At 46.6% G+C, this 23,748-nt stretch overlaps 1 protein-coding gene across 5 annotated transcripts in view; it reads left to right on the top strand.

The window, feature by feature from the left end:
* The window catches only part of PTCH1 (patched 1), a 63,236-nt gene extending 41,518 nt beyond the window's left edge, over positions 1-21,718 (top strand). For all 5 annotated transcript variants that reach the window (XM_042964147.1, XM_042964146.1, XM_007089009.2 and 2 more), the window contains 9 exons: positions 2,039-2,181; positions 4,243-4,426; positions 5,838-6,118; positions 7,858-7,995; positions 11,736-11,878; positions 15,227-15,326; positions 15,876-16,130; positions 17,719-18,274; positions 18,806-21,718. In XM_042964147.1, coding sequence (XP_042820081.1) covers positions 2,039-2,181; positions 4,243-4,426; positions 5,838-6,118; positions 7,858-7,995; positions 11,736-11,878; positions 15,227-15,326; positions 15,876-16,130; positions 17,719-18,273 — 1,799 coding nt within the window. In that variant the 3' untranslated portion in view covers position 18,274; positions 18,806-21,718. The remainder of the gene's footprint in view (positions 1-2,038; positions 2,182-4,242; positions 4,427-5,837; positions 6,119-7,857; positions 7,996-11,735; positions 11,879-15,226; positions 15,327-15,875; positions 16,131-17,718; positions 18,275-18,805) is intronic.
* Positions 21,719-23,748: the final 2,030 nt, after the last annotated feature.

Here is a 23,748-nt window from a genome sequence, read left to right as displayed (position 1 = left end):
TTGCCACTAGACATCATCGGTGCCCACGATAACTCTGCTGATCTTATTCCTGCCTTTAGCAAATAACTTCCTGAGCACCTTACTGTGTTCAGGGCAATTTAGAGCATCCACGGTTGAAGCCAACCCTGGAACTCTGGATCCTGCTGCCTGGATCCAAAGCTTAGCTCCAGCCTGGCCTGCTAGGTAGCCTTCATCAAGTTGCTTTCCAAGCCTCAGATGAGGAAACTGAGTGGAACCATAATGCTAACAGGGCTGTCTCATGAGGTGGTTGTAAGAATTACATGAGCAGTGATCAGTGTAAAATGCGAGACAGCTCAGTGCTCACTGAGCACGAGTGGCTCCCTAGGATTAAAGGATCAAGAGGGAAAGGGTTAAAGTACCACACAGGCCATGAAGTGATGAAATTTCTATTAAGGCAAGGAAAACAGACCAGGTCTCTTTTCTGGGGAGAGGAGGGGTTGTTTTTCCTCTCCTGTTTATTTTTTTTCAAAAACAAAAAAAGGCTTTAGGTAATAAAATAACATCTGTTCCATACGGCTTGTTGTGTGCATGCCTCACTGTGAAAAACAGTCTGTGTGAGAGTTGGGAGCGCGGCTGCTCCGGTGGTCCCCCCCGCCCACCGCTCCTCCACACTGGGCCTTCTTTCACCACCGAGCCCACGGGCCTCATCCCCACATTGTTCATGTAAAAACAATGCCCACAGCAATGTCAGCAGGAAGGTTTAAAGAGAGAGACAAGGAGACAGGGTCCTGTGCCGCCCTCTCACCCTACTTCATACCCCAAGAGCTTAATTATTTTGAGCACTAAGGGAGCCAGTATTTTGGGGGGTGGTGTCTTTGAAGTCACTCGAGGCATGTCGTGAAATGAAAGGAACCCTTCTCCCTTCTTACTGGCTATGTCTAACCCGTGCATACGCAGCTTGTTCAAAAGATGTGGTTTCCTGAGCTGCCGGGGCTGGGGAGTTCTAGTTGGGAGGGGATTTGGGGAAAGCAGGGCAGTGGGAAGGGGGTGGGGTGTCAGGAGGGTGTGGTGGGGGGAGAGTGTGTGCACACGGGATCACTCAGCCCCTAAGGCCGGGTCACCAGGGCCCTGTTTTCTCTTCTAGCGCGCTTATCTCTTTACAGCTGTAGCCAAACCATCAGGTCTGTAATGATGGTTTTGATTACAGAGGCCAAGCACAGCTGTGTGTGGTGGGCTGGTGGGCTCGCCCATCCCCCACCCCCAGAAAGCCCTTTCCTTCCCCTCCCTGTGCTTGCGGTTTGTCATCTGTTCTCACAGAGCCCCCTTGTATTGGCCTGTGGCTTCCTGTTCTCAATCTGATCCAAATTTACCCCGTGAGGCATTTCCCTGCGCACACAGGCGCACCCGAGATCCCTCCCCTCCCCCTCCCCCACACCCCCCTTCTGAGGAAGGGTGGCAAAGAGGAACAGTCGAGAGTGAATAGGTGTTGGCTGTGATCTTTACACAACCTGGCAGCCGATCCCACAGCTTGTATTAGCTCCACAAGCCGAACAGATGGAACAAATTGACAGAATCGTGTTCACTCACCCTGAGCTCGAGAAGCAGCTGAGTTGCTGTTTGAAGTTGTGAGTTTGAATGTGTTTTTCCTTCTCTGAATGTACTAAAGAACCCACAGCTTCAGCACCTGACCGTGGCATGAAGTGGCCAATGAGCCCATGCGTCGTCCTCACCCAGCCAGCCGGCTCTCCCAAGCTCTCTCTCTCTCGCTTTCTTTCCAAATAGCCATGGGGGAGAAGCAGGGGTTTCTTTTTTTATGTAAAGGTAAAACACGTATATTTGATTCCCAGAAATGACTATTCCCCTCTTCCGCCTTTGAAGCAGGGATTGTTAGCAACCTGAAGTTCACTCATGACAAGTCTAATAGTGTCACTTGAACTTGATATAGGAAAACAAGTAGAACAGAGAGTCTTTGAGGTTGACGTCAAGTACTTCCTTGTCCTGCTCAGCGTCCTCAGCCCATCCCGTGGATTGTTTTGGTTAAGAAGTGTAATGTGTTATACACGTTTGCCTTTTCTAGGACTTCAGGATGCATTTGACAGTGACTGGGAAACTGGGAAAATCATGCCAAACAATTACAAAAATGGATCCGATGATGGAGTCCTTGCCTACAAACTCCTGGTGCAAACCGGCAGCCGTGATAAACCCATCGACATCAGTCAGGTACTCTCATGGCCTGACACCCTGGGGGTTTCAGAGGGCATCGTTGAGCAGAGCTTTGGGGAAGCTGCTATACTGAAGACTGTTCGACAGCCTACCATCCCAGCCTGCGCTGTCTGGAGACCTGAGGCATCAGGGGCTGAGAGAATACTGAAATGGCTCTGATTCACTTCATCCCATCAGCTAACTGTGTGACCGCAGGCAGAGTGCCTCGCTCTGCTCCTCTGTCAAGTGGGGACAAGTGTGTTACCCTCCCTCGGGGGCAGTTGTTCTAACCAAGGACCCTCAAGGCAGTGCAGGCTCTTTTGGATCCTAGAAAAGCTGTGTTGTACTGTTCTCTTTTGAAAATAGTACTTGTTACCATGTTGGTCTTGATTATATTCCGACTTGGAGGGCTGGTAGCAGTCATTTGAATGAGCAGAATTTGGGGCGGATGTGTAAGTTAGGAGACCAGAGAGGTTACTAGAGGGGAGGATTGGTTGCATTCGACTCCTGGGGTCACCCTGGCCCAGCAGGTAGAGGAGGAGGCTAGGCATGTGGCTCTGTGGTGAGGCAAACAGAAATGACGGCTGTTGGACCCTGAGCGCACCCACTGCTCTGATCACCCCGCTAGCTAATAGGAGCTGTTTCAATTTGGCGATGGTATTCTGCAACTACATCTGCATCTTCGGCGATGCCTGCATCCCGGCATATCCCTTTTGATTCCTCAGGCGTGTTGGGAGTGTGTTCGGACCCTTCAGATTTCACATGAGTCCAGCATTACTACCGGCTCTCCCCGGATCCCATTCCCTCTGCTCCTTGCAGCTTACTTGCTTCCCTCAGGCAGAAAACCGTCATGCTAATGATCTTCCCAGCAGCTCTGTTTATTGTCTCCCCTTTTTTGCTGGCATTAAAGGTGACAGATTTACAAAGTACATTGTTCAGAGTTATTATGGAGTGTGAACTTGGTGCTTTATGGCCGCATGCAGCAGGCTGTCAGGTTTGACAAGGATGTAGGCAGAGGAGCCTGTCGGAGAGATAGCAGGGGGATGCCCAGGGGCTGGGCCAGGCTTTAGGGACCAGGGACAGGGAGGAGCAAACTTGATTGGGCCAGGCCCCCGGATATCACTTCCTCTGCCTGGGAGGGAGAAAAGCGTGCTGCGTGCACGGAGGCCATGAGCTGTGCTATGTAATTCCAGAGACGGCTTGAAGACATGCAGTTGTTACATATCCCGGGGATTAATTGAATCCAGACCCCTGAAATTTCGTTTTCTTGCTCTGCTCTTTCTTCCTTCACTCTTTCTCTATTAACTGCTGTCACTGGTGTTTTTCATTTTGTTAAGAAGGCCCAAAGCATTGGAATCAGGCCTGCACCTAAAGTAAACAGGAACAATATATTTGTGTGTTTGTGTATGTGTGTCTCTCTCACAGTGTTTTCACCTAAGCAAAGCCCACAGGACCTAGTATTTGCCATGCCCGGGATGGGGCATGCTAAACGTGACCACATCCCTCAGAAATCAGGTTACCCAGAAAGAGTGGAGCCGTGCACAACCCCTTCCACTCTCTGGCGATGGGCATTTTGTGAATACACAGGTCATAGGAGGCTAGTGTTAGCAAAATTTATACAGATGTTGTTTTATTTTTATAGCTCTCCTCCATTTACTGGGTGGCATTTCCTTCAGTGTTAACAGCAGAGGTTAACTGCACACAGACGTGTATGGGGATTCTTGCCAGGTTTTTTTTCCCCCTTCCCCTCCTATAAATATGTTTCTCCAGATTGTTCATTCTCTGCCTTGGCTGCAGACAGTCTTTTAGCATTCAGATTTAATTGGTTCAGTCAATTCCTGGACCATCTGCAGGACTGTGTGTGTGTTATAAACACACCGATTACTGCACCCTCTGATAAGTGCGTTTTGAAAGAAAGCAAAGGTGCTCTGATGGGATTTTGTACATGTTCAAAGAAGGGGCATTCTAGTCATTATTGCAAATGCTGGGGCAGGGTTCTGCTCCCCCCAACCCCTCCAGGGAGGAGTATGTTTACCTCCAGCCCCATTCTGAAGGACCCCTGTTCTTCCCATTTCGCAGTTGACCAAACAGCGCCTGGTGGATGCAGACGGCATCATCAACCCCAGTGCTTTCTACATCTATCTGACCGCCTGGGTCAGCAATGACCCCGTGGCTTATGCCGCCTCCCAGGCCAACATCCGGCCTCACCGTCCTGAGTGGGTGCACGACAAAGCTGACTACATGCCGGAAACCAGGCTCAGAAGTAAGTAGCCCTCCAGTGGGGCCCGCCGGCAAAGGGCCTTACCCTGCTCTCCCAAGCTCTGTCATGGCCCTCATCTGCTGACGCTACCCAGGGTTCAAAAGTGTAAACAGAACAATATATTTCCTTGAGTTTAAAACTCTGGGAGACACAGGAGGATGTGTAATGGGATACAACCCGTGCTCTGTCACGTTGGGACGTGAGAGCCCCTAACCTCCGTTTGTAGCTTGCATTCTAGGATGTCCACCAGGCAGCTCTCTTTAATGCCAGCTGTTCCATGTGAAAGCTGGGGACACCTCCAGGTTGAGTGGTATTTTACTATTGCAGAGTTTTATCGCTGGGGATTATATGTTTATCTTTACTTTGTCAACTCTGGCGTTGAAGGGATTTTTGGCAAGTTGGGTCATTCCTATAAGCCACCAAGCACCTGTATTCTGTCAAATCTGTTGAAACTGGAGCAGAATAGTTCTGTACACAGCAGCGTCCTCTTCCTTTCCTCTCTCAGCCCCGACCTGGAGAGGTGGTCCCATACGGATTTAATTTGCATTTATGTTTAGAGGCGTTAGTAGCTTATACCTTGGATATGAGGCCGAGGGAGGATGTGACAAAGAAGACCGGTCCCTTTGCAGACATGGCTGGAGAGGAAGCGGGTTGTGCTTCTCTGTATCTAAACCCCAGAGCCTTGTGGCAAGCAGCCAAGGCTTGTGTTAATGAAAATTTATAGTTGAGATTATAATAGGGCAAATCATGTTTAGCAAGTCAACTGAATGACCCCAAAGGGTCTGGAACACACAACGGCAGTAACTAAATGCTTGTTGTGTGAGGATTTCTTCCCCTGCTGCTGAAGACTTAGCATTGCATTAAAAAAGAAGCATGGAAGGTTTAAGTGTGTTAGATCACTAAAAGGATAAGAAAGTTAAGCGTTTTTCTCAGTAAAGCATGACTTTTGAGTTATTTTGTTCTCATAAGTGATTGAGTAAAACAGTTTGAACTTCGTATTTTCTCTTGTGTCAGTTGAACAAAAAAAATGCTCCCACCATTGAATTCTTACAAAAGTGACTGCTTCTAGAAGATTAAAATCAAAGGTTAAATAAATACACAGATCCTGGGCTCCTCCTCTCCCTAAGCAAATTAAAAAAAAAAAAAAATCAAATGTTGATTATTGAAACCTTTTTGAACCAAAGATTAAAACTGTAAAGGCCCGAAGACTGCCCTCGGTAGCTCGTTAGGGGAGAAGTGCAGTGAGGAACTCTGTTGCACAGTTCCCTGTCTATCCGTTGCCGTGGCGGAGAATGCGGGATACAGATCTGGGGATGGCCGCCAGCAGGGTTTGCCACGTCTCTTCCATGCCTGGGGCATGCCTGTTGACCAGAGCCTTCAGCCACAGCCCCTTCCCCCTGTCTTGTCTGTCCAGTCCCAGCAGCGGAGCCCATTGAATACGCTCAGTTCCCTTTCTACCTCAACGGCTTGCGGGACACCTCAGACTTCGTGGAAGCAATCGAAAAGGTCAGAACCATCTGCAACAACTACACGAGCCTGGGGCTCTCCAGCTACCCCAACGGCTACCCCTTCCTCTTCTGGGAGCAGTACATCGGCCTCCGCCACTGGCTCCTGCTATCCATCAGCGTGGTGCTGGCCTGCACGTTCCTCGTGTGCGCCGTCTTCCTCCTGAACCCCTGGACGGCCGGGATCATTGTGAGTTCATTCGGAGGGTTTTTGGGGAAGTCGGATTCCTTTCAGCCTAGCTCTTGCTGCAGCCGGGAAGTTGTGTTTATGTCTGGGCCTCTGGAGGAGGGTATAGATTGCATCATTCTTACTATATTTATTCTGCTGGAGGTGGCGAGGTTCGTGGTTAGGTAGTAGAGCCTTTAATGGCCTTCATCTTGTGTCCCTTCTCCTAAGACTTTAAACTTTCCATGTAAAGATAGGGGAGTTTTTAAACACATGTTCTATAGCAGCTCCTAGCATTTATTAAACACAAACACTCTGAGCATTTATTAAATACAAATGTAATTAATTTTTTTTTAATTTTTTTTTTTTTTTTTTTTTTTTACTTAAAGGGCCTTTTTGTGACTACATCCCAGACCTAACATAGAGAAGATTCTTCTAAAACAGGGGAGGGGGAGTAATTAGAGAAATTAGGACCAGGGGTACAGAGGTAAAATGGGTTTTGAGATGGTTTTGTGGGTGGTATGTGTTTCAAACATTGAAGGATAATGATGAACTAGTATTGCTGACCGATATTTTGGCATCCTTCTTCCAAGTCTAATACTCTCAGATTTGAAGTAAGTTTCATAGAGAGTCTAATAAAATCATGGCAGTGTTTAAATTCCATGAACTGTGGTAGAGACTTCAAAATGCCAAAATTATAAAAACAGAGACCAGGGCTGGTTTCTGTACCATAAGTCTGTGCAGCAGGTATGTTAAAAGGTAAATGTTTAGTCTGCAGGGGTTTTCATGGTACTTAAGCAATTGATGTTGTCCATCTTTCATTAGCTTACTAAAAGAAAGCAAAGGAAACTTTTATCGTACTTGCTCCCCACCCCCGCCACCACTGCCCACTGCCCCACCCCCAACAAGGAAAGACCATTCACTCCTTGTCTTCCGCCTGGGGACAGTTTACCATTTTATTTGGATTTTCTCCCCTTTGACTCAAGAAACTCCAGTGTCTACCTCACAGATTTTCTTTCCATCTCTGCGCAAATTTTTACAAGGCAGATGGAAGGCAAATAAAAGCTTTTCCTTGGATTTAACTGTCTGCCGTGTCCACCCGCCTCTCTCCTCATTTCTTCAAAGTGAAGGCGCCTGTAACCTGACCCATGTCAGCTGACCAGAAGGTCCTCTTTTTCCCTAGCCATCCTCTCTTAACCCATGGGCTCTCCAAACAAAAGCAAGGCTGCCTTTGCGTAAAAGAACTTTTATTCACCCGTCCTGTCTGCTTTCTTTAGGATGCAGGGTACAGAAACCCAAAACACTAACGTTTCAACTCTGTTGTAAGTTTGGAAGGACACTTTCTGATGATTAAGATCAAAACAGAAGGAAATACCTTGTTTTAAACTGTATTAGATTTGTAGCTAGTGACGAGTCCATGTTTGTGTAATTCTTATATGCCTAAAATGGAATAATTGTCATTTTTTTTTCGCTTTCTAGAGCAGGTGTGTTGGAAAAACAATTCATGGTAGAATACTAAGCGTTGCCTCTATGTACTCCTTGTACAGGCTGATGTCCCAAAACTGTCCCAAAATCTCCCTTGTCAGCAGGGACACGGTGAAGTAAAGGCAGGTGTCCAAGTTAAAGCAAGTCAGCGCCTGCCTTCTGTCTGGGTCCCGGGTGTTTGTCCATGCCCCACCTGCAGCGAGCCCCTCCCTCCTTTGTCTTCGGCACCTCCAGTGTGTGTGTGTGCCCATCCACTCATGCTGTGCATCTTCCTGAAGGTGACGGTCCTGGCTTTGATGACGGTCGAGCTCTTTGGAATGATGGGCCTCATTGGAATCAAGCTGAGTGCTGTGCCTGTGGTCATCCTGATCGCTTCCGTGGGCATCGGAGTGGAGTTCACCGTTCACGTTGCTCTGGTATGGTGGACCTCTTCACTGAGAACTTTATGAAGAGGCAGCGTGTTTCCTCTTGCTCTCATAGTCTCCCAAGTTGGAAACCTTTCCATTTTCTCCAGTGTCAAGGAACACACATAATGACATGTCCTAGTGAAGAGGCTTCAGAGCACAGGCAGTCCTGTGCTGGGACAGGCTGAAATCTAGGCGGTGTCCTTCCCCACTGGGAAGGGGGGAGGCCCACTAAGGAGAAGGGCACGGACGGTGAAAGAATACTGGGCCGGGTCAGCGTGGGCCAGGAAGGATTCTGCTTATTTGGTGCCCTTAGTGTCAGGTCCATAAGTTGTCACCTTGGTTCCTAAGTTCCATGCTGTGAGAGAGTGTGTGTGTGTGTGTGTGTGTGTGTGTGTGTGTGTGTGCGCGCGCGCACACACACGAATATGCATGGGTAAGGTGAGACCACACTCATAGGCCTGGCAGGGATGGCGTGACTGAGTGTGAAGCAGGTCAGCAGCCAAGGAGATACCCTGGGGCCAATAAGGCAGAGGAACTCCTTCTCCCAGTTAAGCCCACCCAGTTCCTTCCACCTCCTGGCCTCCAAATTCATGAAAGCAGAAAGTAAGAGAACTGGGGTTGTTCTCAATGGCATTTCTCCCCACTCTCATTCTGTGCCTAGTCCCGTGAATGGTTTGTTGGAGGAAGTTAAACGTCAGGGTCTTTAATCCAAGAGGCAAACCAATTGTGTATATTTCTCAGAAAATGATTCAAAAGCCTCCTAGCAGTGTGTGAGTTCTGTGCACACTTGCACTTATTACACCCTCATCCTTGGGGTTATTGATAGGTGCTCAATAAATAGTTGCTGACTGAGTAAATACTCATGTTTGGAATGCCCTACCTAGGAAACCTAGCACTGAGCTTGGGTCAAAGTCCTTTTGGCCTTGCTTTCTCAGTCACTAGCATTGATTTTCTTTGGGCTCAACACGTGGCATATGCATGCGTATATGTGTGCACATCTGCACATATGCTGTGTCTTGTACCTTCTTAGTTTCTCCACAGGAGTCTTTCAGGGCCATTTTTATGCACTTTGGAGACTGTAAACTTTTGTGTTTCAAAAAAAATGTTTTGTTGAGGTTGTTCTGTTTTTCCTCAGTGTATAAGGAACAGCTGATAATACAGAAGCAATATTCTCTAAATTTGGAGCGTACCCAAATTTTTTTCCTCCATTGATCTGAGAGGAGGGAGAGGGTATTTTTTTTTATGTAATGTTTATTTATTTATTTTTGAGAGAGAGAGAGAGAGAGACAGTGATAGAGAATGAACAGGGAAGGGGCAGAGAGAGAGAGGAAGACACAGAATCGGAAGCAGGCTCCAGGCTCTGAGCTGTCAGCACAGAGCCTGACACAGGGCTCGAACCCACAAACCATGAGATCATGACCTGAGCTGAAGTCCGATGCTTAACAGACTGAGCCATCCAGGCACCCCTGAGAGGGGATTTTTTTTTTAAAAAGAAGAGCCCACTAACCTAGAGCTTAGAATGTAAATAATTCTTAGTATCATTTCTTCAAAAAAGAGAAAACCTTGAGAGTTAAGAATCCACCAGTCATTTTATTCTGATGTGAATGAAAATCACCTTTTTAAAAAAACTTTGGTAGCTAGCAATGCAAATAAGAGCATTCTAGAACAGGTTGTTACAGTAAAAATGAAAACTGCAGCCTTCAAACTGTTGTGGCGCCCTGGGCCTCACACGTGAGGTAGTGTGAACATAAATGTCCATACCGGTGCTGGGTAAACAATTGAGGAATGCTTCTACCAGTTGTATAGATTTAATTCCAAGAATTTAAGGACTCTCAAGAGCCAACTCAGCTTTGCGAGCAGTAACCCCCCACTCAGTGCTGGTAGCCCACACTTTCATTGAGACACTCTCTACACTCAGGATATGGTGTTCCTACCTGATCCTGTATGTGAAGATCTATTTAAAGCAGGCTGTTACTGCTCTTCCAAGGTGTGTAAAATGATGGAATAAGGTTGGTGAGGAGCACTCTTCAGGGAATCAGTGGTTCCTGTCAGCTAGCTATTCCCACAGCCTAAGTTGTACATGAGATGATAAAACCCTGCTTGACCCCTGTGGCCTCATGGCCCAAGTATGGCACAAAATAACATGGTTCCAAACCATCTTGTTGCTTTTCTCCCAAAAGAAGAAAGGTAATTGTGTTGACCCTAAAGTCAACCCCACTCTGAAAGAGCAGATACACTTTAGAGAAAGTATGGACACTCATAGCACATTTTTGTAAACGTTTCTTTCTCCATCTGCTCAGAAGAACAACCTTAGTGTTCTTCCACAGGCTACCCAAGGGATGGGAATGCCCCCAGTGTGTTATAGACCTTGATTTATTTTTTTTATTTTTTTTTTTAATTTTTTTTAACGTTTATTTATTTTTGAGACAGAGACAGAGCATGAACGGGGGAGGGGCAGAGAGAGAGGGAGACACAGAATTGGAAGCAGGCTCCAGGCTCTGAGCCGTCAGCATAGAGCCCGACGCGGGGCTCGAACTCATGGACTGAGAGATCGTGACCTGAGCTGAAGTCGGACGCTTAACCGACTGAGCCACCCAGGCGCCCCTAGACCTTGATTTTTAAGGGGCTGTGACCTGCAGTGTGCCCGAGCTATGTCATCTCGGCATGTCCCAGGGCAGCCCTTAACTTTCAGGCAAAGAAAGGACTTGTGCCAGCCTCAGTCCTGTCTTTTGGGGCCCCGCTGAAAGGCCAGGCAGGGTATAACAGTAACTGACTCATGTTAAAATGGTCCTGGGTCACACTGTCAAGCCAATAGTCTGATTGGTGTCAACAGCATTCTTGACCTAGCAGAGCTTTAGGAAGGTAAAGGAGGTGGGGATATAACCACATGGAGTTAAAATAAGCTTGAATTTCTTTTTTTTTTTAATTTTTTTAATGTTTATTCATTTTTGAGAGAAAGAGAGAGAGTATGAGTGGGTGAGGGGCAGAGAGAGAGAGGGAGACACAGAACTTGAAGAAGGCTCCAGGCTCTGAGCTGTCAGCACAGAGCCCGACACGGGGCTCAAACCCACGAACTGCGAGATCATGGCCTGAGTTGAAGTCAGATGCTCAACCGACTGAGCCACACAGGCGCCCCAAAATAGGCTTGAATTTCAAGTCCTGTATTTTTCTTGTGATACTTCCATGGTGTTTAGAGAACACAGCAACAGAAATGCCACGTCATCCACGAGGAAATATGTACTTAGCACCCAGTTGCACGCAACCCTCAACTAAGCCTACTTGGAAGTAAGATCTTGACCTGCCACAAAATCAGAAAGAATGCTGTCATTCTCACACCACAGCTCTCCCATGTGAATGCTGTGTGCTCATTCAGGTTGGGGGGGGGGGCGGGGAACCCAAGGGGAGTAGCAGTGAATAAAGGGACATTTTGCTCCTTTTTGTATAGTTTTGGTTTGGTTTTTAATTTAAAGTAAATATGCTTTCTGTCTTTTTTTCTCATTGTTCAAGATTTGCGTCAATATCAAATATGATGCAATATCATGAACAGGTCATTTTAGCGTAAGCCTAGATTTAGGTACCAGAGCAGCCCGGATTAAATAGCCCGGGAGCTAAATGGGAAGCTGTGAGGAGGTCCGTACAGGTCCATACAGACCAATTAAAACAGCTTGTATGTAGCATGCTGGACCAAGCTGACCATGGACCAGGCCCAGTCCGGGCATCTGCTCACCCCACGTCTTCTCCTTGCACAGGCCTTCCTAACAGCCATTGGTGATAAGAACCGCAGGGCCGTGCTTGCCCTGGAGCACATGTTTGCACCTGTCCTGGATGGCGCTGTCTCCACTCTGCTGGGAGTGCTCATGCTGGCAGGATCTGAGTTTGATTTCATTGTCAGGTAAGCAGAAGGGGAGAGAATCCTTATTTTTAAGAATTGTTACCACTGTTAGGATCTCTGTTGCTTACTTCCTTGTGTGTCCAGTAGACAGCAGCATGTCTTCATTGTGACTCTACTCTCCTTCCCCCTAGACTGATGGAGGTATAACTGACAAATCAGAATCGTAGTGTCTAAGGTATACAGCATGATGTTTTGATATGCCAACCAGTACATTGTGAAATGATTACCACAGTCTGTGACTCCACTTTCTCTTGCATTTATTAATTCAGAGATATGCTGAGAGGTATAAGGAAAAGGTCTTTTTTAGAGGCCTTTTAGGGAACATCTTGGGGAGAAGAGACGGAGAGTCTGTGGCCAGCAGCAAAGACAGCTCCACAGCTTGAAACCAGAGGGCCACCCAGCACCCCGGCGTTGACCTGGGTTCCCCTCAACTGCCCAATTTTGACCTTGACTTCTCTTCCGAAACTATAGAAAACTTAAAAATACCTGAAATTGTCACCTACGTTTCATTCTTTCAAGAAGCAAAGGTGGCATGCCCAGATTTCACATTCAAGTTCTCACTAAGATTTAGGGAGTCTTGGGTATGTGACTCTGGTGCCATGTGTTTGAAATCCAGGCCTAGTTTGGATACTTCTCCTTGGAACCCAAGGCAGGCAGTTTCTGGTAGATTTATGAAGAATGCGAGTTTGTGAGGTAGAAAAGAAGGGCCAAGGTTTCCTTCTGAAAAAAACTTGACAACTGCAGGGAAAGACCATTTTCTTGTCTGAAGAGCCTCCACAGCATCGTAAAGTAGCTACTCTTGGATGTGACAGTGCTGCTCTGTGGAGGGACAAGGCCAGAATCATCAATAAGTGAAAGGCCAGAATTAGAACCGTGGTAAAGCAGAACCAAATGTGAGACATGACTGCATTGTTTGGGATGCTTCAAATAATCTGGAGAGAGAATAGAAAAAGGCTTTCTTGGTGTGCATGCCTGTAATAGGTCTTTGATTTTCAAGTAAAAAGAAGAGGGTTTAAAGTTTCAGCCCAAGTTCCCTTATTACAGAAAAAAGATCTATCCATTGGTCTGTGGCATACCCCATAACCCGTTGGGCAGTTCGGCAACAGAGAGTTAGCCTTCCTTGAAGGAGTGCCGGAGTTTACTGTGTGTAGTTTAGTACAGGGTAAATGAAGAGGTAAAATAGCTCTTGCATCGTGGACCAGTACTTCTCACACCACAGAGTGCTTATGAATCATCCAAGGCTCTCTGCAAATGCAGGTCGGATTGCACTGGGTGCAGGGAGCGTGTAGAGTGGGATTGGCATTTCCAGCCAGCTCCCAGGTGATAACCCAGGCTGCCAGTCTTCTCTGCACACACTGTTAATCACCTGACAAGCCAATTAGTACATTCTTGTTTGCCAATACCAGGTAGATAGATGTATGCCTAAATTAGATCAAGGTTTTGGCCTGAGTTTTATTTTCAGCTCTTAACTTCACTTTGGCTTTTCCTTTATTTTCTTAGCACACACATATTCAGGCATTAGTAGATGTTTCTTTATGGTATAAAACCCCTGTGTCAAGCAGAGTTTCTTCTGTGTTTTTCCTCACTCGACACAATGCAGTTACAAGCACCTCAGTGCCATTTTACACAACGAATAATGTGGACCCCGACGGCCTCCATGTAGCTTACAGTCTCTGGGGGGAGAGAGAGTTCATGGCACTTCAGAACCATGGGAAACACTGAGTGTGATGGGGTCTCAGAGGATCTAACTCAGCCCTGTGGGGACGCCAAGTGAGACACAGAGGGGAAACGTAGCCAGAATTAGAGCAACCAGCTGGGAACCACGATGGAGGGCAGAATCCCAGCTCTCATCCAACCCATAGCTTCCTGTTCTCTCCCAGAGATATCAGGGTTCTTGTTTCAAGCACTTAAAAGGGCTTCCCATTTTCTAGAACTGGATGGATTAACCTGATAAAGCCCTCACTGAGGTCAACTAAATGAGCAGACATTGTATACGCTAAGCCGTCAGAAATCTAATTGGTCTGTTTATTCTACAGTTAGATGGATGGGATGCAAATGTCTTAATGCCTGCTGCTGATATATGCTTCAGCCGAAAGTTCCAGCAGTTTACATTAGAGCAAGACATTGGCGGCTTGGTTTTTACTAATGCAGTTCAGAAGTTTCTAGTGTTTACAATAGCTGCAAGGTATTTGTGTTTTTATAGGGAATCTCTCTCCTTTCATCTAATGTCGAAACATATATAGTCATGGCAAAGTTTGGTGCCTGTTCTGTTTTATGATCAAGAGGACCCTTAACAGATAGATATCTTGCCCTCCCTCTTCCCAGAACATCCTGAGCTCTCCGCCCCCCACCGCAGCCCCTCCTTGCAGCAAAATCGCCCTACACTCAGTTCCAGAAATGCACGTTTGCGTGGAGCCCACTCCCTCCAGCTGTGTGGAGTGTCCTCCAGCAGCTCTCCCGGGCTGACAGGTTTACCTTGGTATTCATGAAGGATCCCAGACCTTAGCCCTCAATGGTGGGAAAGCAGGGCCACTTGCGCACTCTCCCCTTCTTCATGGTGCTGCGGCCTTTATGTTTGAATTGGCTGACGCAAAACAAGAGTATTCAGAGATGCTAAATTGTTCAACAAAAGCTTGGCCCGCAGAGCAGCCCCCTCATTGTGGACCGCCCTCCCCCGCACAGAATGGGCAGCGTTTTCTCTGCAGAAAGCTGGTTCTTGTGTTCTAAAAAGGTTGCAATTGGAGCTGTTTGGTAAAACTGGAACTCACAGAATTCTAGGCAGAAAGTTGTGATTAATGAAAGCCCAGGGAAAGCCTTACCTGATACGCTAGAGACTTAATTAGAGATTCTGCTCTAAGATGCTGAAGCATTTCACAGTGGATTAGCTGCCTGCAGAAGTGGGCTGCTTTTCCTCCTGAGCTAAATTGTTTAAATTCTACACCCTTCACTTCATTTGTTTGCTTCTGCTGGGTTTTCACGGACGGGGCCCCTCTGCATTGTATTTGTGCTTCCAATCTGCTCAGCCATTCAGCTCACATTCCATATTTTTGTGTTTGTGTAACACATTCATAAATAACATTACATGCCAGGAGATTTCAGCAAATTAACAAACTAATTTTTCTCTCTTCCCTTCACGAACTAACACTTTGGGTTGTGGAATGTAGTCCTCGAGAGTCACAAGGTAAAAAGAGAAAAAAAAACTAATGTCGTGCTGAACCACAGTCTTTTAAACTGTGTGGGTTTTGTCAATTTTGGGTTTTGACGCGCTGTGTAATATTTGGGCACGTGAAGGCTTGCTGCTCTTACTTTTGCCACAGTGAATGTTCCTGTGTCCCTTTTATCTTCAAGGTATTTCTTTGCTGTCCTGGCAATCCTAACAATCCTGGGTGTTCTCAATGGACTGGTTTTGCTTCCAGTCCTGCTGTCCTTCTTTGGACCGTATCCTGAGGTCAGTAATTATGCCGGGCTGTAATGGACAGTCCCCAGGCCACCTGAATGCTGTTTTTCCTTGTGTCACTGTTCGTTTAGATCTTTAGGCAGACCCACATTGCCGATTGTTTACTTTTTCAAAATATTTCAGTAATTATGAAGTTTTTCATAGAAAAACTATGGCTTTTTTCCTCTTCAATTTAATAGTTTGGGAGATGCAGGACTAGTTTTGTTTGGGTTTTTTAAACCAACTGATTGGCGGCCTGAGTCGTGTAGTTCGGTATCAGTGAAACATTTTCCACTCAAGATGAATATCTGGGCTTGAATCAAAGGAAGAGGGGCACAGCCTGCCTTTCCAAAGTGTAAAAGCAGAGGGCAGCTCTTTTGCTCCAGCTGTCAGGCCTGATGGTCCTCGAGGTGGCAGAGTGGGGGAGGGGATAGCAGGAGAGGCTGGGGCAGTCGGGGGATGGGTGCAGAGACCCCTGAACAAATACTGTGCTTTGCACTTTAAGTGTGACCAGCAGGTAAATGGATGATCACACTTTTAACATGGAATCTCCTTCAATAGGTGTCTCCAGCCAATGGGCTGAACCGACTGCCCACCCCTTCCCCTGAGCCGCCCCCCAGCGTGGTCCGGTTTGCCGTGCCCCCCGGTCATGCAAACAATGGGTCCGATTCCTCTGACTCAGAGTACAGTTCTCAGACGACAGTGTCGGGCATCAGCGAAGAGCTTCGGCACTATGAGGCCCAGCAGGGCACCAGGGGCCCTGCCCACCAAGTGATCGTGGAAGCCACAGAAAACCCTGTGTTTGCCCGCTCTACAGTAAGTCACCCTAGAGGCCAGCCCCTGCCTCCTCTATGCAGCAAATCCCAGACGGATAGGATTTAAAAATAAAGTATAGGTTAGGTAGAATCCTATGAAATTGCCGATCTTTGACTCCAACTATAAAAACATGAGTTGCGTGTGGTTCTATCTCATATAGGTTAAAAAGGGCAGGGGTCAGTAACAGTAGCTACAAAAAGCATTGGTATGTGTCTTGTTTGGGCTAAGTATAATTTGAGTTTAAGGGCCAGAGGTAAAGCATGCTTTGCTTTTTTTTTTTTTTTTAAGCCGTATATCATTTTAGAATAATACTTTTTTTTTTTTTAATGTAGTGGTATTTTTATTGCCAACAGAATGATTTTCTTTTCCTCTCACTTCTGTTACTTTTAATTGCCCTTGGTACAAAATTATTTCAATTATTAATGTCCAAGATTTTACCAGAAGGAGCTGGAGGGAGCAGAGAAGCTTAGCCTTCAGTAATTCAGGACAGCCATAAGCAGCCTGGGAGCCCCTTCTCAGAGGCTCTAAGAGCCGCAGCCATGCTCCCTAGGATGTCCTTAGCCCCCCAGGCCTAGAGCACAGCACACAAAACCCGAGGAAGGTTCTAAGGCGCGTGCTGCTCCAACTCAGGGCCTCCTGCTGTCCCTCCAGGAAATGGGTATTCCAGTCCCAGGCCAGAGCAGCCCTTCCATGAAAGAGAGAGAGGCCAACCAAATAACCTAAATTTTCCTCCTCTTACCCCCCGTGACGATGCCTGCTGAGCTGCAGTGTGAATCTGGTTTTGTTCAGCGGGAGCCTAAAAATAGGTACAAGCTGAACGACTTTGAAGTTGGTCACGGTCCTTTTGATTGATGTGGCCACTGTGTTGCTCCATGCTTTGTATAGAGACCCAGAAACCAGATTCCTAACAACCGGACAGAGCAGCACTGCCCCATGGAACTTTCTGCGATGATGGAAACGCTCCCTCTGTGCTTGCCAGTATAGTAGCCACTCACCACATGTGGCTGTTGAGCACTTGAGATGTGGCTAGTGCCACGAAGGGACTGAATTTGGAATTGTTCTTAATTTAAATGCAAATAGGCATATGCTCCTAATGGCTACCGCCCTCAACAGCATAGGTATAGACAGTCCTGCCGACGTGCTGCATTTGCGCGAGCCGGAGCCAGATGCTCAGCAGTTCACAAAGAGGACGAGCTTGGGATCTGACTGTGCGGCACAGGGTGGAGTGGCAAACCGAGAGGGGGGCAGCCCGGGTGCTCTCCAACCACAGCCCTGCATTTATGGGCAGCAGCTGTATGTGTCTGGCCAGCTGTGCTACAGAAAGCCTAGACATAGGGTCCAAATAAGGCCTCTGCCACGTCGTGGAGGTTCTAAAAGAACAAGTTTTTCTTTTGTGGGTGGAAGGCCCAGTTGGCTCCCGGGGGCCTCTCCCAGCCATTTGTGGGGCTGACTGAGCACTTGGTGAAGAGCTGTGTGTGGGTGGCCGGCGGGAACTGGAGCCAAGAAGGGAAGGCTGGGAGCGGCGGGGGGCGATGCCCTGCCTGGGGTTAGCACCCCGCCTGTTTTAACCTGCCCTCGCCCTCTGCAGGTGGTCCATCCCGAAGCGAGACATCACCCACCCTCAAACCCTCGACAGCAGCCCCACCTGGACTCAGAGTCCCTGCCTCCAGGACGGCCAGGCCAGCAACCCCGGAGAGAACCCCCCAGAGAAGGCTCACGGCCACCCCCCTACAGACCGCGCAGAGACGCTTTTGAAATTTCTACTGACGGGCATTCTGGCCCTAGCAATAGGGACCGTGCGGGCCCCCGGGGAGCCCGTTCTAACAACCCTCGGCACCCAGCATTCACTGCCATGGGCAGCTCTGCGCCCAGCTACTGCCAGCCCATCACCACTGTGACGGCCTCGGCGTCTGTGACTGTTGCCGTGCACCCACCGCCTGCCCCCGGGCCCGGGTCCGGTCGGAACCCCCGAGGGGGTCTCTGCCCGGGCTACGGGGACTACTCTGAGACTGACCACGGGCTGTTTGAGGACCCCCACGTGCCTTTTAACGTCCGGTGCGAGAGGAGGGATTCCAAGGTGGAAGTCATAGAGCTGCAGGACGTGGAATGTGAGGAGAGGCCCCGGGGCAGGAGCTCCAACTGAGGTATGTGCGGCCGGTGGGTGGGCCTCGGCAGCAATGGAGGGGCACCCAGGGGCACGGAGGGCAGAGCTCCCTGGGGGTTCTTTAGGCTGCATCCTTGGTGAGCCCCTCGGCATTGGCATGTCCCACACTGAGCCCCAGGGACCTCTCATCTCCCTGGCAAGGATGCCATGTCCAAGCTTTGCCATCCTCGGGGAACCCATGGAGCCCCAAGCTGGGTGTCTCACCTCGCTGCTCACCTGTTGAGGGTTAGTGCAAGTTAACAAAGACGCTAACAGCTGCACCTTTCACCTGGTTTTCAGGCTTTATAAAGCCCCGCCACAGGTATGTATGCCACACATACAGCTCGATGCGTCGGTTACACAGTGAACACATCCGTGTCGCCAGGCCCCAGATCAGCCTCTCATGCCCTCCACCCAGCACCCCCAGCCTGAGTTCTAATACCACTGAGCAGTTTGCCTACTTCTGTGCTTTCTGGATATACAGACTCGTATACCCATTGTTTAGTTTGACTTCCTTTTTTTTCTTTCAAAGGGTGAGTAAAATCTGAAGCAAAGAGGCCAAAGATTGGAAGCCCCCCCCAACCCCCCCGAACTGCTTGAAGAGAACTGCTAAGAGTTATACAGATGTGCGCACCGGGAGAGCAGTTCAGTGTTACTGTAACCGACTGTATTATTTTGTGAAATAGTTCTATAAATATTTAAGAGGTGTACACATATGTAATATACGAAGGAACCGATGTAAAGTAGTGAGATCTGGGCTCTCTCCACTCCTACCCCCCGAGTGGGCGGTGGGGAGGCCACAGCGGGGCCCCTCCTGATTTGTACATTGGTCTCTGTGCCACAACCAAGCTTAACTTAGTCTTAAATTTCAGCATATGTTGCTGCTGCTTAAATATTGTATAATTTACCTGTATAATTCTATGCAAATATTGCTTATGAAATAGGATTATTTTGTAAAGGTTTCTGTTTAAAATATTTTAAATTTGCATATCACAACCCTGTGGTAGTATGAAATGTTACTGTTAACTTTCAAACACGCTATGCGTGATAATTTTGTTGTTTAATGAGCAGATATGAAGAAAGTACGTTAACCCCGGTGGCTTCTCCAGGTGTAGTTGGATGCGATTCTGTTTGGCTGTGCGTGTGAACACGTGTGTGGTTTCCCAATGTACTGTACTGTGATTTTTTTTTTCTTTTTTTGTTTCTTTTTACTGTCTGTAACCCTTCGTGGGCTCCGCCCTAGTTAGGCTGGAAGAGTCAGGATATCTTTATTGCTTGGTGCTGGTGGAAAGCTAGCCCTGAATGTCGCCTTATCCCTCTGCCCGACTTGCTTCAGGTACAGGGCGTCTCTTACGATCATTGGCTGCTATCCAGACACTCCTAGCTCATGCCTCAGAGGAGATGGGCTCCGCTGTGTGGGTCATTGTGGTGGACGTTGGAACCTCAGGGTTTAGAGCTAACATCTGTTCATCTTCATTGGTGTTAAAGAGTTCTAGAACGTGCTTAGTGGTGAGCCTCACCTGAGCCATGAATGTTACTCTAGAGTAGGCAGCATCATTGTACCTCTCGTCACACACACACACACACACACACACACACACACACACACACGCCCACACACCCTCAAACGTTCAAGAGCAGATTGGAAATCTTTTGGAGACAATGATCCTGCTATGAGTGGAAAAACCTGTTGATTCTGGGTCCACAATAAACCTGGAGGTGATGTTTTGAGTTCCTACAATTTAAACTCCCCTCTTCCTAAATTGCACAGTTGGTGGGGCTTTCTAGATCTCTTTGTATCTTCTTTAAAAATAAGTAGTGAGCATCCAGTGTGGTGGTATGGAGTTGGAAGTTCTACAGGATGAGAGCTTCAGAAGGATCCTTCTCAGTGCGTTAATGTTAACATTATGAGTACACGCTTCCTAAATAAACTGTGTCCCTCCTCTCAACCTTATTAGTGTTCTTTCAATGTGACATTGATCGAAGAGCAGGGAGATGTTAATTGCATACACCCCACTGAAGAATGTATATGGAGGCAGATCTATCAACCAGGCATTATTTTTAAAGATTTGCTTCTGTATCGATTCTGTTGTCTTGCTTTGAGGTTTGGTCTTCCTCAGCTCTTAGCCAGAAACCAGCAACTGTCGGGGAAGCAGTGGATACCCGGACTAAGCTACTGTAGGAGCACAAAAATGGCAGCTTCCATTGTGCCCTCCTGTTTTACACGGAAAATCTCAGTCAAAAGTCAATGGGCTCCCAGTAGTACCGAGCAGTATAGTGACCTCAGACCCTAAAACTTGCCACAAAACTGTAAGATACTAATTGTAAGCCACCTGTGGCCGCCAGGTGTGTGTGTTAATGTGCCAGGGGCCCCGACGGGCCCACGTCTACTGTTTGGTGCCTCTGTCAGCCACACTGTCTGTCCACCTAATAGCCAGCTCTGCTCAGAAAACTTAGGTCCTGCGTTCAGGAGAGAGATGATGCAAAATTCTGAGGTCTGCTTCCCTCTGGCTCGTGGCATGCCCTCCTCGCTCCTTTCCTGAGCCCAGCTTGTGTGGCGCATGACAGTTTGCACAGCCCTGCTTTCTGCACAGTGTAGAACTTTCTCCCGTAGTCACATTGGCAAAGGGAGAACTCGGGGGCTGGCAGGCAACTAGAATTTCTCTCTCTCTCTCTCTCTCTCTCTCTCTTTCTTTAAAATAGTTTTATTTTGTCTGTCTTGTTTGTTCATTTGGATGTTTTAATTTTTTTTAAATCTTTGCTGATATTTATAATTTTGTATCATAAGAATGTTTTCCTACAGTATTTGTCATGCCAGTTTATAACAAAAAATGCAGGGATTTTATTTCTATTGGAAACACTATTACAGCTATGTTTTACTTTTGAACAGAATTTTTATTTGTATAGAGTGCTTACTAATGTTAAATAGTTCAGAGTATATAACATCTTCATTAAAGACTCATGGTAGGTTTTAGTGTAAGGAGTTTAAAGGAAATAAATATTCAAACTGGGTCTCATTGTCTGCCAATTTTGGCAGAAATGGGTTTGTGTCATTTCAATTACAAAGATAAAAGTATGCCATATAATTTATTTATATGAAAATTTATTTTTGTAGTGTACATAGTAGTCATCGAGTCTTTTGACAGAAGTATATTTTTAAAGAATTTATATGTGATGAATCCATGATGTCTGGAACTTTGCTGAGACATGAGTGGGGCACGCTTTTCATTGTAAAGTACAGCAAGGAAAAGAAAATGCTTAACAGTGTTAAGAGAGTGAGATGGAGTAAATATTCATGCAATTGTGTATTAGTTACCATTTGTGACCTAGTGTGGTTCTCATTTTAAACCTTGGAAGGCAAAAATGTACAAACTCTCTAAATATTAATGTTCAAACACTGATAGAAATTCTAACATGAATAAAAAATAATATAACTTGTTGGTTATGTCTTTGTTAATGGAATGTTTTTTATTACAGTGTTTTATGTAGGCAGCACGTCAGACCATCATAAACTTTGTTGATTTGTCTTAGTAACATTGCTAAAGAATCCTTTCCTGTTCTACCTCATGGAGGCATTGTTGATATATGAAAAGTTCTAGGTTTTTATTTTCTGACACCGAGAAAGTTCCTCAATTACCACTCAAAGTGATCCCCTCCTCATCACTTAACATCTTTGTGATGCCTAATAATTAGAGGGAACATTTATAAAGATAAATTTGATGACTATTAAAATAAATGGAGGTGCCATACTTAAATAGGAGGGCTGACGATACGGGACTGATTGAACCTGATCTAGAATGTTTTCTTCTGAATGTTTATATGATTACATCCCATCTTTACTAGAGCCATGGAGAAAAATAAGACCAGGAATATCGTAGCGATCTGAAAGCAAAGAGCGGTGGGGAAGAACTCAAGACCCAAACTGTTACAAACACATGGTGAGAGGTCAGCAAACTGCAGTCCATGGGCTTCCTCCTGTTTTTGTAAAAATTTATTAGAAGACAGACACACCCATTGACATACAGATTGTCTGCCTATGGCCTCTTTCCAGCTACAGTAGCAGAGTTGAGTAGTTGTGACAAGTGTACAGCCTACAAAGCCTAAAATAATTTACCGAGTGGCCCTTGGGAAAGAGTTTGCCGATCCATTTTAAGATAGGGTCGTCCTAGGCCGATGATACTCAAGTGGGGCTCATGGATCAGCAGCATTGGAGTGTCTTGGAAGTTTTCTAGAAAAGCAGAACTTTCACTGCCACCCCAGACCTACTGAGTCCTGGGAGTGAGGCCAGGAATTGTGCTTTAACCAGCTGTCCATAGTTCTGATGAACGAGCAGAGGCAATCCCTAAATTCCTTCCAGCTGAATGTGACCATGGTTCTATTATTCGACTCAGGCTACACAGCCAATGCAGGCCAGATCTGAAAACAGCATAGACATCCCAACTCCTCTGGGTGGTCTTTCCGCAAAAACGCATGTTCATCCCTGGGAAACAGTGGAGGAGACCTGTCAACTGCATTTGTGTCTGGGAGGCCAGAGAGAGGAAATCCTTTTTGGTGCTCTACTACTGCTGTGGGGCAGGACCTCAGTGGAGGGTGTAGGCCTCAGACCCTCATCCACCCTTCCTGCTGAGAGGGTTACATACAGGTGACCAACTCTGACCTGGGCAATTCTCTTGAAACCCTGGAGCTTCTTTTTCCTCATCCGTATATAAACTAAAGATAACGCATATCCTTTACAGACATCTGAAGGTCAAAAGCTGTGATGGTTGTGATGAGGTCTGGCCCAGAGGGGACAGTAAGAGTCAACTGAAAGAATTGGAACCTCTGTGGACCCTACACTGAATAAGATGCTTGGGTAATATAATGTCTTCCTTGATAGATGCTTTATCTAAAAAAAAAAAAGTCATAAAGTGTTAAGCAGGGTTTTCTATCTTATAACCTCATCTTCCTACCATGGGTCTAATCAGCAATCTGTTCCTAAAGCCCTTCAGTGGTAAATTTCATACATAATGCTCATTTGGTTCATTCAAAAGTCATGAGGAGTTGGTACTCCCTAAAACTGGCATGGAAAATATTAATTGCATTAATTGGAATTCAAATTGAGAGACGCTTTCTTTTAGACATGTTTTATACCACCAAATGACCATTCATTACCATCCAATTTTATATTCTTTTAAAATTACATATACCTAACTAAGTAAGCTAATTTAGTTTTTCATGTTGGCCTAGGGAGAAGTTTTTAATCAGATTTGTGTCCCAAAATCCACCATATTTATTCAGGACTTAGGTAAACATAAGGCCCCATTATTTTTGGCACGATGGGCGTATTTAACAGCTTTGGGAATGCTGCATGCTGCTAAATTTCGGGCAGCAGCCACGTTGATGTAAAGGCAGGTGTTTCATTTTTGGTAACTGGCATCTGACCTCCCAAAAGGAGAAGAGGAGATGGCCTATTAATCATCCAAAAAGAATATTTGC

Source organism: Panthera tigris, chromosome D4 (genome assembly GCF_018350195.1).
Source record: "Panthera tigris isolate Pti1 chromosome D4, P.tigris_Pti1_mat1.1, whole genome shotgun sequence".
Taxonomy (NCBI): Eukaryota; Metazoa; Chordata; class Mammalia; order Carnivora; family Felidae; genus Panthera; species Panthera tigris.
This window is presented reverse-complemented; position numbering and strand designations above follow the sequence as displayed.